At 37.4% G+C, this 17978-nt stretch overlaps 1 protein-coding gene across 1 annotated transcript; it reads left to right on the top strand.

Moving 5' to 3' along the window:
• Window positions 1-54: 54 nt before the first annotated feature.
• Window positions 55-11954, top strand: LOC140238574 (protein brambleberry-like). The gene is made up of 12 exons (XM_072318474.1): window positions 55-374; window positions 2204-2332; window positions 3396-3581; window positions 4217-4439; window positions 5250-5366; window positions 6230-6409; window positions 7761-7967; window positions 8742-8850; window positions 9629-9779; window positions 10213-10361; window positions 10800-11003; window positions 11785-11954. Exons 1-12 carry the CDS (start codon window positions 126-128, stop codon window positions 11939-11941), a joined length of 2061 nt encoding a protein of 686 aa, XP_072174575.1. The 5' UTR covers window positions 55-125; the 3' UTR covers window positions 11942-11954.
• The last annotated feature ends 6024 nt before the right edge of the window (window positions 11955-17978 follow it).

The raw sequence follows: 17978 nt of genomic DNA, 5'->3' as shown, positions 1-17978 counted from the left end.
GCGCTTGTATTGCATTGTATTGCTTGTGAATGAAGACGGGGACGATTGACTGTATTCAAAACCTGATGGACACACACAAAAGAAAAATTATTTCGCAACTGCTGTGATTTGAGTTGAAATTCACCATGAAGGCACCTCTGATGGTGTTAGTTGTGATATTGGCAGTTCTTATATGTGATGCAGATGCTTTCCTTTCGTGGATTTTTGGTCGATCAGATCAGCAGGATGATGCCTCTTCTCCGCAGAGCACAACAACCGCGGCTGGACCAGCCAGGCGAGTTCCGTTTGAGATCAAGTCGGCGGACGAAAGATTTCTCGGCACCGGGAAAGAGCTAATGGCAGGGCTTTCAGAGTTGGACACTTGCCACCATACGGTACGCCATGTGTGCCCTATATGCGCCAATAACATGCAGGGTGTCAACGCATAATTTGTTTATCAGCTATATTTTTGATCAACTTACTGTATAGTTCAATGACACTTAAATTCCCATTCAGTATCAATGTCAATGACTATGACTATCAGACTACCAAATCGTAGTTAATTAACGTTAGTATAGATAAAACTAACGTTAGTAGGAACCTATAAATGGTCTAACCAGTGTTTTGTAATATTCATCATGTTCAATGGTAAATACACCTGTAATTTATAATCTGCAGATTTGTGGTCAATATAATGTCACTGTTGTCTATCATGGGCATCATTTCCAGTATCTGCTCTATCCCTTTCTGTTTTATTTTCATACTTCCGTGCACTTGACTTGCGTCGGTTAGGGGGCATTTGTTTGACCAAAAGATCGTTCTGTATAATTACAGTATCTTGTCGTCGGGATATATAATTTGCGGAGACTGCGTCTGGCTTCACGGAATCCCCTCCTTTAATGGAGGAGAGCCGTAAAAGTAAAAAAAAAAAAAAAAAATGATATATAAAAAGACTCCTCTGGACAGACAGATTTTTCTGTCTAGGCATTTGTATGCCATTTTAGACAAAGACTGTTTGATATCTATATAGATATATATACATGTATATATACACATTGTAGGCTCTATATAAATATTTTGTATGTAGAAATGTTTTACAATTGTATGATGTTTGTTTGTTTGTTTGTTTCTTTTTTTGTTGACATAACAGCTATGTTTGTACACTGTACAGTGCAACAGTCATGACTCAGATCCTACAAGTGTACAATGTAGATGTGTAACATTCTGGGACTATCAGTACAAAATAAAAAGAGATACTTCTACTTCTACTTCTTCTGTACTTCTACTTATAGACACAAGTGTACTTTTTGGTACTGGACAGGATCCATCATACTGAATGTAGCATCGAGGGGATATGGGTTAGACAGAAAAATCTGTCTGTCGAGAGGATTTTTTTTTTTTTCAATCAATTTTTTGACATTTATGGCTCTCCGTAGTAGACTATAGGAGGGGATTCTGTGAAGCCAGACGCAGTCTCCGCGGAACATATCCCCCACGACTAGATACAGACATATTTTGGGGTTAGTACGTGGGTTTGAAACTGTTGAACTTAAAACCCAGGAGAGCCTCTTAAGACTGCTACAAGTGTAAGTAATACTATTTTAAATAGAGGGCTACAACTGTGAATTATACATAACTGATAAGTTTTGAAAGGTAACCTCTACTCAGTAGGGTCTTGTAAGGCCCAGATGACCAGACATACAATTTACAGCAGATCTGGATGTAACATTTTATTTAAGACTAAACCAAAAAAAAAAAGATTAAAAAGATTGGTTTTAAACTATTTAGCAATTAGTGAAAGCCCAATCTCAACATCAGAGTTGTAGCCAAGGAGTGTTTTTTACTTTAAATGATATGTCCTCTATGAATTTGCAGATGTTGGATACTAAATTTATGGTGGTACATGATGTAAATATTGCAAAACTACAGATATTCTCTGCAGATAGCTAATATTGTAAGTCAGGGATGCCTGCATTCGTTAAAAAAATAATGATGAAGAAAATGATTAATTCAATTAAAGGCAGTATCACATCCCAGTTGCTAGTTTTTAGGTTTCAATTTTATAATTTTTTTTTTTTGATTTTTGTTTCACTTTGTAGTAGATTCTATCAGTAAAAAAAAAAAAAAAAAAAAGATGTGCTGGACTCATCAAAAACTTTCAAAACTCCATTTTAAATTGTCCAACTGATCTCTCCTGTTCTGTTTTGTGCTATGCTGTGGGCAGGTGGTGTATCAACTAAAGGCATCCTGCAATGACATGACAGAGGAAGAGATTGCCAAACTGGGTGTGAGGTTGCTCAACTGTCAGTCACAAGCTGAGGGACGGCCCACCTACAAGTGTACAGATGACATGGTGAGCTGTGAAGGCCTTGCCTTGATTTTGTTTGTTTGTTTTGTTTTCACTTTACAATATTTTTATGTTTTCCCTCTCTTAAAAAACTATGCATTATTTTATTTACATGGTCTGCATCCAGCAGTTCCCTTTTAATAGCATGATATATGAACCTGTCACAAGTGTTGACATGGATTTCTATTAGAACTTGAATGAAAGCTTTGCTCTCATATTCTCTCTTTTTAGCTCTGCTCCAGAAGAATACATATTGTGTTTAGATCCTGACATGTTGTAACCTCCCTTAGCAGCTATTACGTAAATTACAGAACTGTCTTTTTCTTCCCTGCATCAAGTTTTTTTCTTTCCTTTCTTCTGCATCAAGGTGTCTTGATACCACTCCAAAAAGTTGTTAAAATGCACTTTTTTTTTTCTTAACTGTCCTTATTAGTCATAGCTGATGAACATACAATACATGTAACCGGTTTTCATGGTGAAAATGTCCTTGTACTGTATTGCCTTGGATTTGCATTAAATCAATATTTCTGTCCAAGGCTCATTACTCTGTAGAAAAAAAGATAAAAACATACACACATGATGAGAAGATACAAAAATGGTAATGGATGATTATACAGTGGATATCTCAGAAATGTTACATCTAGACATTCAGAGAAGTCTAAGGTAATACAACAAGATGCAAGACATCAGAAAACCCTGCCCTTTTCAGGAAAACAGGAAAAACATTGGGCCCTCAGTTGTACATAGATCATAATCTTGGAATTCATCATTATTGGAATACTTACAAAATGTACTCTGAAAGGTATTTTTTTTCTTCAGTGTATGTTTTACATAGAAGCAAGTACTTTTGAAGAACTATGAGGATAAGGATTGAATGAGTTATTCTTATTGTGCAACTTGTACAGTCGTTCATATATGATATAACTTGTCCATCTTTATGTAGATGTCATCAATGTAGAAGCAAGTACTTAAAAAAAAAAAGAATCCAGAAGTTTTTTTTTTTTGTGTGTATCATTCTGAATGATAAAGAATGGTAGTCTTTTAAAGATGGGCTTTTTCCTCCTTCTAGACTGTAGCTGACTGCACTAGTGGCATGGACCCAAACACATGGAATGCCTACCATATCGTTAGCAACAGAGCCAGGTCGGTGTGTTACTCTGTGAGGCAGCAGCAGTTCCAGAGGCAGACCCAGTTTGCTGTCAACCAGCTGGCCTTGAGTGCCGAGGGACAGCTTCACCTCATGGAAAACCTCAAGGTAGGACCAATTAGTTATCTCATCCCCCACCTGTCCTGGATATTACTGCCCAGATTCTTGTTACTTTTTCTTTTTTACCACATCCGTGGTGTATCAATCCAGTTTAAATCATGATCAATAGATTGGTGCATTATCAGGAGTTTAAAATAAAATTTTCTTGCCCTCATGGAGCATCACGGATATGATCCACAAAATCATCCAAAGTTATCAATCCTCTGCTCTGCTTGGGCGGGACACCGTGCAGCTGTAATCTGATGGCATAAAAAGAAGGCCTCTATATTGGGAAATTGGATGTTTTTTAGCATGTGTGTATTAGTAGAAATCACTGATCTCCATGGGAAGAACAAGATCAGTGGTGGAAATGAGCTGCTAGGCAGAGGTCTGTGCTTTCAGAGTGCTTTTCTAGTTTAAGATATGTACATCATTATCACTATACGGTATTCCATTATATGCTTCTGTCCAGATTGTATGCCCCTGGTGAGTATTGGAATCTGATGCTGAAGAAGTTCAAACCTTAATATGATCTCTGCTTAACATTTCATCATGAAGATGTTTTACTGTATGATAGATGTTTGACAGCATGCATAATTATGAGTGACTCAACTGTTTGTGATCTGATGCTGTCTTGCAACCAGAATGGCCAAGAAGAGCTGGGCGCCATGGCAACAGATACCCTGCAGACCATCTCGGAGGGTCAGGAGAAACTGGTCAAGACCCAGGAGGCCCTAGGCTCCTCTCAGGCCAGACTGAAAGTGAGCGTGGAGAGCAACATTCGGGACCTGACCAGAGAGAAGGCACTCATAGCTGCAGGTCATCAGGAGCTGGCCGAAATGACGGACAACATCAAACACCAGCTGGGTCAGTTTGAATGCCTAATTTGAGACTGATTTCTCAACACCTCTTATCTTCTGCTCACATTAGCCATGGTCACACTACCTAAAACTATGTGTAGTTTGCTTTCCAAAAACTTCCAGAAGTTTGAGCATGCTGTCACACTACCAACAAAACAACACATTACATTTGCTTCAGAGATGAGAAATTAGTCTCTGACATGCATGCTCCATACCGGCAAAAAAAAAAAAACGTGCATCTTCCATGTATGTAAAAATTGCAAATGAGCAACAGTGTGCAAAAGAATATGCAATGTGTGAGAACAACATGAAATGGATCTAATCATATGACAGTCTTCTCAAAGTTTTAGTTGTGTGCAGTCACACTACACAAAACTATGTGCAGTTTCATGAGAAGTGAGAAACTTCCCAATACATGCAGGAAGTTTCCCTGGTAACCTCTTGAGAAGTTTGTAGTTACACTGCCCAGACAGGTAGTGAAACGTTGTGTTGTTTCGTGCAGTGTGACCGCGGCTATTGTGCATCTGTCTATTATGCAAGAATTGAATTTAATGCTTTCTTCAGAAATTGTGGTGGCTTCTAGCTTGTTACTACTCACATTACACCAGGTGAGATTTGACTCGGGATCTCCTGTTTCTATGTCCAGAATGATGTCCACTACACCACCCTACTTCCACACAAATTGGTATGATAATAGTTACAGTGCATGTCCATGATTTTTTTTTTTTTTTTCAAACTCTGTGTTGTAGTTTAAATCTACAAGTGTATATGTGATATGAACTTGAAAAATGAATCCATTGCTTCGTTTAAATCACAGATGAGGCTACTCGCCAGTTGCTGGACCAGGATCTGGACCAAGCTGCTAAGCATCAGGAACTCCTCAAAGACCTCTCCAGTCTCAGTCGTGTGGCCCAGGATGTCTGGGACAAGCTTGGTATGCAATTAGAGTATAGGAAAAACTCTGCAGGGGTTGATCGTAAAGTTACCTTACCTCCTTATGGCTGAGAAACAAATGTCAACTCACCTTGTAACTGCACAACCAGTCAAAGGTCAGGTTAAGATGATAAGACTCTACTACATTTAATGCTGAAATTACACTATTTTCTCCATACCTTGGAGAGTACTGAATGTATGCCATTCATCAAACTAGATATGTGCATTACTGCACAATGATTCTGTAGGAAAAGATTTGGGCCATGCATGGGGTCAGAGGTCAAGTGAAGATTTTAAAATGTCGCAATTTTCCCCCATATTTTGATAATAGCTCAAAGTATTGTCATGAAAATTGGATATTACCAGTCAGTGATTATTTGAGGAAAGTTGTGAGCCATGGAGTTGAAGGGCAAGGGTCAAAGGTCAAGTGAAAATGCTGAAATTTGTGAATACTTGCTCACTTAAAAATGTGGCAGTCCAAATGAAATTTTGTTCAAGGAATGTAAACACTCAACACATTTGCAGTTGTGCTAAACCTTCAAACATTTCATTTCATTTTTGTTTTTTGCCAATCATATATATGAAATTGTCATCTCACATTGTCAAGATGTACTACAGACCTATTGAGAGAATAATGCTATCGCATTTTAGCAGTGGCATATTTTTGCCGTAGCAACATTTAATTCCAGTCTAATACTTCAATGTATGTTGAAACGTATCCTGTCTTGTTCACTTTCTATTTTCCACAGCGCCATGAGTATCTTTTATATGTAGAATGAATGCTTTATAAGAGTACACTATTGTCATTATTATTTCATGATTGCTTTCTTTTTGATGTTGTGGACTATAACTATTGTGGTGCAGACCACAACATGGAGTACATGCACACATACCAGGAAGAGGCGGCTCACCACTACCAGCACACCCTGGAGAACCTGCGCAAGATGAACGAGACTATTGCCTACCTCCTGCACGTCATGGAAGAAATGCAAGCTGAGATCAACCAGCAGCTTGGCTGGGTCACCTCGCTCCTCAAGTGGACCGGTGAGATGAAGTGAAGTGAAGTGATACGCCAGAAGGGGGATGGGGGAAATTTGATTTTCAAATGTGTCAGATGAACCTTGGGCTTATACCCCTTTCATAAACTCAATAATGCGGATAATATCCGCAACATTTGGTCGTAAAATCGGAGCGGGGATAGAATAATGCGCATTATTTCGACCCTTCTATTATCCGCATAATAGCAGTGTCGGGACCAGATTTTGAGTTTATGAACGCAAACCCAAATAATGCGGATAATTGCCAGGGTGCGGTCAAACGTCACCTGTCTTTCCCGCAGGAGGGACGTGTGCAGTCACCATGACGATTATCCGCCTTTTTCAGGACGGGCGCTCGTAAAAATAATGCGGATTATTTTCAGAGTTTGTGAACGCATTTTTTATTGAATTGTCCGCATTATTCTTATGCGGATAATAGGAGGATGAGTTTATGAAAGGGGTATTAGAGAAGGGAGAGCTCAGGGAAATTGATACCACGTGTCACAAGAAATCAGAAAAAAAGTATTTGATTCATAATCTATGAAGTTCTGATTTATAGCCTGGGAATGATGTGGTACTCATACCATCCTAATTATCTTCTCATTGTTAACACTGACCTCCCCTTTACTTATGAGATATTACTAGAGATTTTAGTTGTAAATATCAATCCTGATTTATGAGTATCTGAACATTTATGTTGTGTTAAGCCATTTAAGGCTTTCAGTTTTATCATGCTTCGCATCCTCTAGGGGAAAGATAGGGCTGTTTTAGTCACCTGACCTCAATGCCTCAGAAATCTCTCACTGTTCTGCATAGAAATTTTCACCAAATTTCCTTGTATTTGACAGTATATCAAAAAGAAAATTGTGCATCTTGTGCATTAAATATTTGTTGTGTTGTGATATTCTAGCAATGATGGTGGGGAACAGGTTTTAGTTGTTAAACAATCGACCAAACACATGTATTATTCTGTGTAATGTTTATATATATACTAGTACTTGTGTACAAATAAGAGAGTTTTGAGGTGATTACATCATCACCTCATCTAGAGGTTTATTATTACAGCTTATAGATGTTCTCTGAATTTATATGAAACTTAAAAATTCCATTATTTAGTTGTTCTTTTATATGCATTTATTATTTTTTTTGCTCCTTGAATCGAGCAAATCAGGATTTGAGAACACCTCTGGACCTCATTATGATGTGATTACAATTATTTGCTTTCAGATGTAAGAAATATCTCAATTAAAGTAATGCTTTTTCTTAAAGAGATCACAATGATCTTGATTTCACAAGAAATTTTTGTAATATCTGAAAGAAAGGTAGTTTTTAACCCAAGTCTTCCTTCCTTTCATCAGGGGAAAACATGGCAGTCCTTGTCACCTGCACCCTCCACTCTATCTACTTCTTCCTGGCTGCTGTGCTGAGCTCCTTCCTCCAGACACCATTCTTCTCCCGTCTCGTCCTGCTGCTCATAGTGCCACTAAATGCAGCGGCAGAGATGAAGAATGGCACCAGTCTGGACTTTCCGGCCCTCTCCTTCTTCATCGTTGCCGTGGTAATGGGTTAGTGTCTTCCTCTCCACTCAGGCATTTACTTAATCAGTAAATCAGAAGCAAATTTTGTCAGAGACCTTCCTCAGATGTCAAAGCATCATCATCATTATGATTCTTTTTTAGACTTATCATCCATTATCCAATGTTAGCAATGTCTATGGTACATTACATATATGTGATGCAGTATTTGTGCTAAAGATTAATTGCTGTGTATTTGTATTTTGTATTTACATGATTTCATTCCATTTGATTTCTTTCATATGTATGACTCTCATTTGATATTACCAATTTATTTTTAGCATAGTTGCTTCATACAATTGAAATGGGATCAGGGGCCCATTGCATAAAAGTTGCTATTACAGTATGGTAACTTTGCCATCCAGTGGTAACTTCCATGGAATTCTTGATTTTGACTGGCTGTTGAGTATTGTTGCCATGGTAGTTACCATTGGATGGCAAAGTTACCATAATGGTAACTTTTATGCAATGGGCCCCTGGTATCATTCCAAAGTTTACCAGGATGTATCATAGTTCATTGTATTTATTATTTATCAATCAAAATCTAATGTCTGTATCATGAGTTCTGCGTTACAATTTCTTTACCGCAGTTGTTGTTGAGATGTTGCTTTCAAGTCATCATTTTTAATGCAGAGCTCAGTTTGATATTTCAAAAGCTTACTTCATCATTCTTTTACATTGGCTAACAAATAAGAGGTGGTCAGAGCATAGTATGGTCTATGAGGTGCAGGAATGGATTAACCTGCATTCATTTCTTTATTCTAGCAAACTGGCTTGCCCTGTGGATCTGTTCATACAGACGGAAGGGGGTTGAGAGAATTGAAGCAAAGAAACCTGTGACTCTATACCTTCCTGATATATCTCACATTCATGGGTACGTAAGCTCTCTGTTTATCATTGAATGGAGTGAATTGTAGCCTGTAAGTGATGTAATACTTGAGCACGCATGCCTCAGACAACAGCCCTCTTCTTATATTACAACAACAACAACAACAACAACAACAACAACAACAACAACAACACAACAACAACAACAACAACAACAGCAAATACAACTACAACTACAACAACAACAACTACAACAACAACAGCAACAACAACAACTACAACTACAACTACAACTGCAACTACAATTACAACTACAACTACAACTACAACTACAACTACAACTACAACAACAACAACAATAACAACAACAACCTGTTTTATATTCATATTTTCACTCGTGCATGCAGCAGCCCAAAGTACACTATTTGGAAGCTGAAGACAGTAATTCATTGGGGTAGCCTCATACATGTAGCTGTTGTTTTGCTTTTCCAGTATCCATAGATCTCATCAGCAAACACTGAAACAGTTTCAGACTAGCATTTTTCAAATGATATTTCAAAGAGTTTAGTTGGAAAGGTACTAGGTAAAGGTCACATGGAGACAGTGAAATTTAATGTTGTGGCAGAATAGACTCCGGCAAGTAGCTTTACAAAGATGGGCTCTTCTTGCCTTCATGACAGAGTACCTGAGCATGACAATATCACTCTTTGGACCCAATTGCTCTTATGCTATCTGGGTTAGATCCTCTCATAGGAAACCAATAAAAGAAGTTCCCCTTATATACCATTTTGTATAATATGCCTTATATTATACCAACCTTATAGCTCTCCAGGCTCAGGTCTGACATTGACCTATGACCCCTCCTCCCTGAGTAGTGATTCCTGCTCCAGTCCAACCGTTCATCACCGTCTCCACTCTACGGGGTACACCAGCATGCTGACGGAAGGAGCCAGGGACATGAGTAGTGTGTTGATGGTAAGGGATCTTTGCTCTTTCATTGACATGGAAACACATCATCAGAGAACAATCTATCAAAATAAATCCCATATGTGAGGTGACACACACACACAGGGACATCAAATAGTTCTTGTGTATCTTGTATAGAAATAGAAAACTCTTTGTCCTTTCTACTTCTTGTCAAATATTGATACACACATAATGGAAAATTGAATTTAAGGTATAATGTCGAAAAGGGCACTTTCAGAAATTCGTATGACTAGTTTTTCATGCCCTACACATTTCAGTGTCTGAACTTGGCACATAGTACACTGTGAAAGTTACCTTTATTTTAATAAAGTTATTAACCTACGAATGATGCATTTGTACCTGCAAGGATAAAGTTTTTGCAATGCTTACAGACATTTTGACATTTTAATCAGAATGCTGCAATTTCCTTTCAAACCCTCAGGAGAGTCAAAAGAAGAAGCAACCAGCTGCTGACATCAGCAGGGATGAGACATTCAGAGGAGACATGAACGATACTGGAGATGACAAAGAGACAGAGTCAGACTTCACGAGTGATGAGGAGGAAGACACTCTAGACATGACGTCTAGAAGGTCAGATTTCTGGTGTCCTTTCTATTCCTGGTTAATTTATCTGTTTTAATCCAAATGATGCATGTAGGACCCCCCCCCCCCAAAAAAAAAAAAAACCAACAACAAACAAACAAACAAACAAACAAACAAACTGTGTACACATACAGTAGTCCTGAGAAAGTCTGTGTCACTTTCATGAGTGCCTATTCTGTGATTAAGTATTGTTTTCTATGCTTTTCTTTTAGCTCGCTATCTAAGAAGCTAGGCTTTGTCCCGTGTTTCCATTTCATATGAATTCTGTCATATTGTTAACAACCCTTTTAGCTGTGCATACTCTCAGTCACATTTCAAAGTTTCGTACTGTCTGAAATTATCTGACAAACGAACGACCCACTGTCAGAAAGAAACAGAATATTATACTATCTTTGTTTACCCCCCCCCCCCAACTTACCCACCCAGAACTCTGACAGTGACAAACCTCAGCACCAATGCTGACCCGACCCCAATGCCCAACGAGCAGTCCACCATGGGGAATGCCATGAGTTTTGGAGCCACCCCAAACCTCTCGGTGACCAAGCGCCAGCTTGGACCCACCCTGGAGCAGGTGCAGCTGGCCACGCCCAGTCCGAGTCAGCGGGGACGCAGAAGTGGCACCCCCTCCAGGTGAGATGGCGCAACATACCCCCCTCTTGCAGGTTTTTCAAACTTCTTCAAACTCTTTGATGTTATATGCATGCTTGTGTAATGTTTTATTGATTGTCCAGGCAGTTTTTACACACAATTTGTTGTGATGAGGTCTAAAGTCCTATATTGTAATTTGCAATGCAAAGCTGTACTGTGTGTGTTTTAGGCTTAAACAAGAGACTCCCTTGGTCAGTTTACATATGAGTTGGCAATGAGAACTATAATCTTGAGCTGTGTGTGTTTTATGCTCAAGACTTTGATGTCTTTTTCGTCACTTATCAAGTTGGTAGATCCATTTCTCATCTCTCCACTTGACAGCAGTACTATGCAGAAAACTTGTGACACTAAAGATGTCATATATTACCATCATAATGATAGTGATGGTGATTTATTGTCATTATTACTATCATTAAGGTTATGATTATTATTATCATCATTATTACTATCTGCACTATTGTAATAAGTATCATTGTCACTATCATTAGTTTCTTTTTTTGTTTCTTTTTTATTGACACTGATATTTTCATGAAAGGCAGCAGCATTAGATGTTCTTTCATTGTTAATAGGCCTATTAACATTTACTGGTCGGAAGTCCAGCATACCATAACATTTACACAAAATGTTTATAACACATTTCAGTGTTGCTAATGTCAAACAATAGCAAATATGCCGTAAAAATACCACGTGTATGTCAGGTACCAGTATGTGATTGTAAAGTTTGATAAGTTTTACATCAGCAGGAATTGTCCCTGTTCTCTAGTTCCAGGTCCTCATCCCCCAGCCGCCGTCCATGCAGTGGTCTGACCAAGGCGGGTCTTCCCTGCCGTCTCCCCTGCGCCTCGGGCAGGGACTTCTGCTACAGACACGCTGGAACCCCCACTGGCAGCTTGACCAACACTCCAGCCAAGGCAAACTGAGCCCACCTGCCTGTCTGACCCTTGACCCCCCATCAAGGTGGGAGGGGTCAGCAATTCTCACCTATACTTCACCACTTCATGGAACTTGGATTATCTTGCCAAGAAGAAATCTTCATCCTTTGTTACGTAGGGATACAAATTGTATGTTTATTATACCTACAAGTGAGATAGATGAAAGTAGAGATAGCTAGCTGCTTGTAGCAGTTGCACTGAAAATGTTAGTCAGTCAGAGTATGACAGCAAACTACCATATGCATAACAACTACACACTAACATCCTAACCCACACATGCACAAAGCCTACATGTTGTAGCACCATCCACTTGCACATGCATGTATATAGTATGTCTAAACTTTCTGTGACTTGACATTTCTTGACTTTTCATTCCAGCAATGTTCTTTGTGTGTTAGATGCCAAATATTCAGTGTGGTATCTATGAAATATTTTCTTGCATCTTATGTCTCGTTTTCATTTAGCAGTCTTGCTAGAGAGGATTGTCTTTAAAAAAAGAAAGAAAAAAAAAAGATTGCATGCTCACCATCGCAAATTGGTTCCACGAACGATTTTAAAGTGTGAAATCATTTTCATGATTTCACGCTGTGTTATATTAATGCAATAATGTAATCATTGTAGTTAGAGATGTAATTATTCTTAACTGCTCACAGTAATTGTGGAAGGGAGACTGTTGATGTAACACTTTGTATGAATAAGATGGGATTATGCATTTTATCATTTATGTGTTTTGACTTACTGAAATCTCCGATTTGGCAGATACAAAACCAAGGCAGAATACGACACACATGTGCTTCTGCCTACTGAAGGAAGTGTCCTTAATTGCAGTTTACATGCAGCTTGATGTATATGAGAGATGTGTAGAAAGAGTCATCAATGTAAAGATGGGTCAAAATTTGCAGACATTGCCATGACAACAGTATTCTACTGCTCAGCAAAGATGATAGCAGATAAGAAAAGTTTTTAATCTTCTATGATTCTGTTTAGATATTGTATGGTGCTCTGAAACTTGTAGCAAGTCAGTGTGGTTTACCTTCATTCTTTTTTCTTTTTTCTTTTCTATGTCTGTGCCTGTCCAGGTGGTAATGCCTGCCTTTACACCAGAATAGAAAGCCACTTTACTTAAGGACAACATGCCTTTGCATTGCAAATATCAGTGGAAGTCAGTTTGCATTGTTAACAAAAGAAAAAGAAAAACACAAAATCAGTTTCAACACCATGTCTGTCACGATGCTGTGTTTGTTTTGTTTTGTTTTGTTTTTTGCCATATGTGTGCTGTTGGGTCTTTTGTTTTTTTTTTTTTTTGTTGTTGTCAAGAATGTATCATGTCACATTTTTGTTATTTCCAATTTCAAATCTTTGTTGTTTTCTTTAAGATGTGTATAATGTAGTGTATGTAACTGGCACAAGTACACAACTGTACTCTTTTTAGTACTTAACCACCGTAACAGCCTGAAATCTTAGAACTTTGTGTATACTGTATGCATTGGAAAAAAAGTTTTGTATTCACTGTTTAGGTTTGGTGTTCAGTGTTTGCACAGACTCATGGACTTACACACTTTGTCTTGTGCTTTGATGTTTAATTTTTGGAATTTGTTTTTTTATCATCACTTGTGAACTGAAACTGTGTCCTGATTAAATGTAGTGAGGATGTATGCTTCAAGCAAACAAATATAATCAAATGAAGTAATGATAATGTTTAAAAGCTTTGTGGATCCAGTTCCAGGGAATGTAGACCCTTTTATTGTTCTTCTAAATACTTTCAGGGAAAACAGCTACGACCTGATGGAACTGTTTCTTCTCTGCCAAAGAATAGTGATTGACCAATTACGTGTTGTAACTCTGATAAAAGTACAAATGTTTAACCATTCCAAAATAACACAAGTCATTTCATTCAGAGGTGTATTTAAGTATCCTTACCTATATGACTGTGTATACTCAATGTGAGTGATTTTCATTTTACTCATGTGAATTTCATCTTACAGAATAGAAGTGTAGTAACAGGTTAACTTGGGCAAGGTTGACTGTATCTTTTCTTCTTGTATCATTATTTTTTTCATTTACTGAATCAAATGCTCTTCTCCCCTTATTAATAACAAAGTATCAAAAGTCATAGTCAGTACTCTTTCCTACCACCTGGTGCTGTAGAATATTGTTATGTAATACTTGTCTTGAATTTGTAGTGTGTAATCTCCTAACAATAGGCTGCTATCACATGGTATTCATGGAATCGTTTTTGACAAAATATTATATTTTATTGTTCTGAATACAATGTACATTCATGTCTGTATCATTTTCATCTCCTGCATTGAAGATGATTTTGCTACCATGATCAATTGATAAAATATGAACTCATGTAATCAGTACTCATATCCAATAAATTTTTGCAATATGATACATGTATTATGTAATACCTGTCCTGTACTTGCAGTGTCTAATTCTGATTAATTCTTAACAGATGTATATTCATTGAATCTTGTGACAGAATAAAGCTGTACGTGTAATATACCATTCAGAATGAGATAATGCATGTCTGTGTGATTTTCAACTTCTGCATTGAATGCTTTTCATCTATTGTGCATAATATATATCATATCATAACCAGTACTCATTTCATGCCAATTTTTGCAATAGAAAATATTATGTAATACCTATCCTTTACTTGCAGTGGCTAATTCTACGTAATGTTTTGTAATCAGTTATTTGTACTCATTGAATTTTGCTATAAAATAAATGCTGAAGTGTATAATTCTGAAGAAAAAAAAAAGAAATGCCCGTCTGTGTGCAATGATCTTTCTGAATGTACGTCTAACACCCTACTCTGAAGTACAGTGTATTTGGCATACTTGGTAGTTATTGTTTGGAGAATTTGAACTGAATGGAGGAATTGGGTTGGAAAGTTGAAGTATAATTCCATGCCATAATGACATTACCGTGATGAGTAGAGTAACTTCAAGCAAAGATATAGTGGTAGATTTTCAGCATGATCAGCCTAGTTTCACAAGTTTTCAAGAAATGGTGATGCATGAGTGTTTGCATAGATATTCAAGTTAGGTGAGGTGATGTCATGTTTTAACATCTTCCTACTAATACCTACATGGAAATCTTAAAGGTAGGGGATACCTTTTACAGACCTCCCAAAATGCAGCAAAACATTAAATATGAACCTCAGGGGACTTGTTTAGGCCACTGCTGAGAAATTTGGAAGTCAACAGTTATCTACAATTTGAATAATGCACAAAACTTAACTACTTAGTAGTTCTGTGTGTCAGCCACACTTAAGCCTTTTTGTTGCAGTCTTCTGTATTATTTATCTATAAACACAAATCTAAAAGTATAAGAGCTGATGTAATAACATATAGAGTGTGTGGCAAGAATGTATATAGAAATGTTTGTAAGTTTTGATGGAACTTCCTTCACAAAATATACATGATGGACACACATGCAGTGCATGGGTCTGCAAAGGTAGCCTAGTAATGTACTGGAATTTACGGGGAGCCCCGAAAAAAAATCAATTTAAAATCTAACGGTCAATAAAAATGTACTAAATGTTACATTCCACTTTCAATACTTTATGGGAGTTTCTAAAATTATACTCTCTTCAACATACCACTGTATTTATACAACTCTTCATTTAAGGCATGCAAATGGGATTCCCTACCTTTAAAATACATGTAATTCTTTTTGACTAAAAAAAAAAAAAGAAACAAACAAACTGGAGCCGACTTGCATCATCCTCTGCATCAGACTTTTCACTTTGAGGTAAAACCAACAGATATGACCACGTACAAAGGGATAATGCTTGAAGTTGATTATCATTGACCAAATTGGTACTTTCATACTTGCATATTCAGACCAATGTCAAAGTTGTTAATTGATAAAAAATATGTCATCGCATCAGACGGATTTGCAAAGATGATTAGGAACAATATCGCTTTGTGATGCAAAATCAAATTAATGTCTGTAACTTTTTTATTTGTATGTCTGACTTCAGTGAAATGTTTATATTCATCTGGTTAAATGGCAGTAAACTTTAAAAATGGTGTTGGAAAGCACTTTTAATGAATAGGCCTATGAAAAGGCAATAGTTCAGATCAATTCAGGGCCACTAAATCAGATTCATTGTACAAATGTAGTTTGTGAATTAGAGGTTATTTTTGATGATTTCATTTTTGGGCCAGGCATGGTTTGGCAAATCATGCCCACTGATATTTCATTACATTTCTTTGAATGAATCCTACTCCCAAATTCTCTCTTATCAGTCATGTGAAATATTTCTTCTCCAGAAGAAAAACCTTCAATGTGCATTTTACTTTCACCAATCTTGGCTCCTTATGAAATTCACGAAAGTTTTATGCATGCGAAAATGTCTGGTTTTACAGAACCAATAACTGAAACTAATGTGTACGCGTGTATGGGCCTATAAATAGATAAAAACATGCACACATACACACACACACACACACACACACACACAAACATCTACCTATACATAGGTGCATTATGTATATACACACATCTACACTATATACATAAAAATGTAGGTCAGATATACATGTAGTAAGAAAATGCACATTCCTTCAAAATTCTTGTTTTTATACCTTATATAACAAGATTACAATATATAGAAGAAATTTCAGCAGTATTAAGCAGCTCATTCTATAAAGGTCCTCTCGTTAATGTGTGTGTGTGGTGTGTGTGGTGTGTGTGTGTGTGTGTATATATATATATATATATATATATATATATATATATATATATATATATATATATATATATATGTACTGTGAAAGCTGTTATTTTTGCGGGAATTCAATTTTCATGAATTTCGCGAATCACTGTTGGGCTATGTATTTAACAACATGCGAATATATTGTGAACCGACAGGCATTAGTGCACTTACACTGTACGATTGCCTCAATGTCACATCACGAAAACATCTCCAAAAATGTATGTGACCTCCTCGTTCACAAAAATATCTGTACGTGAAAATAACACTTTGTACAGTATATGTACAGTACATACACATATACATAAACACACACATTCACACGAAATGATAAGACAGTGACACTGCATGTCCGCGGCCCTCCTGATAACAAAAGAAAGATACTCGCAACTACAAATTTCTCTCAAGATAAAATATCATAACTGCATTTGCTTCAATCCATCTTTTATTCTCTTCACTTTCCTACACATTATGCTGTATATATCATGAGAAAAGTTTACTTTAGGAATAAGGTATGGATGATCATCAACACTTGATGATAAATGTATTTGTATAAACAGCATTTGTTTTGATGGTTAAAAGTGCAATTCAACACTGTTCCAGTTCAACCTAAAGGCAGATTCCACACAATTTTACATCATGGGCTAGTGTACTGTGTAAATTGATAATGCTGTGTATAGATTTGTGGAATTTATTGTGGTAGTCGCAAAACAAATAACACTGAACAAGGATGATGACGTAGGAGGCTCAGACATTCCATTATGTTGCAATGTAATTCCTACTACCAAACCACTTAACAACTTCACCTGTGTAGAATGTATGCATGCTTTCTTCTTTTGTTCTGTTTCCTTGAGCATCCAATCATGCATTCTTATTTAAAGCAGATCATGTCATCATCCTTGTTCACTGTGATTTGTTATGAATTTTGAAAACATTGCTACCCTCATCGCAGTCACTGTAAGTTGTGAAACTCTGTACACCCAGTGTAACCAGTTTAGGCCCCAGTCACATATAAACACGGATCCTTAAGGATCTACACGGTGATCCGGGGAGATCCTGGGAGATTCTAGGAGATCCGGGATAGTTTCGACCTCGAAGGAGTGTCGATGAGCGTAGATATGACAGTACACATGGTATCAACACGGCAACTACATGGATAAGACCGGAAGAGCGCGGCGTCTACACAGACAAACACAACATCTACACAGATCAACACGGCAGCTACACGGCAGCCACACGGACCATCCCGGATTGCTCTGCCAACACGGCAATCCCTGGATGACGCCAGATGTTTTT

This window comes from Diadema setosum, chromosome 15 (genome assembly GCF_964275005.1).
Source record: "Diadema setosum chromosome 15, eeDiaSeto1, whole genome shotgun sequence".
In the NCBI taxonomy this organism is placed as follows: Eukaryota; Metazoa; Echinodermata; class Echinoidea; order Diadematoida; family Diadematidae; genus Diadema; species Diadema setosum.
This window is presented reverse-complemented; position numbering and strand designations above follow the sequence as displayed.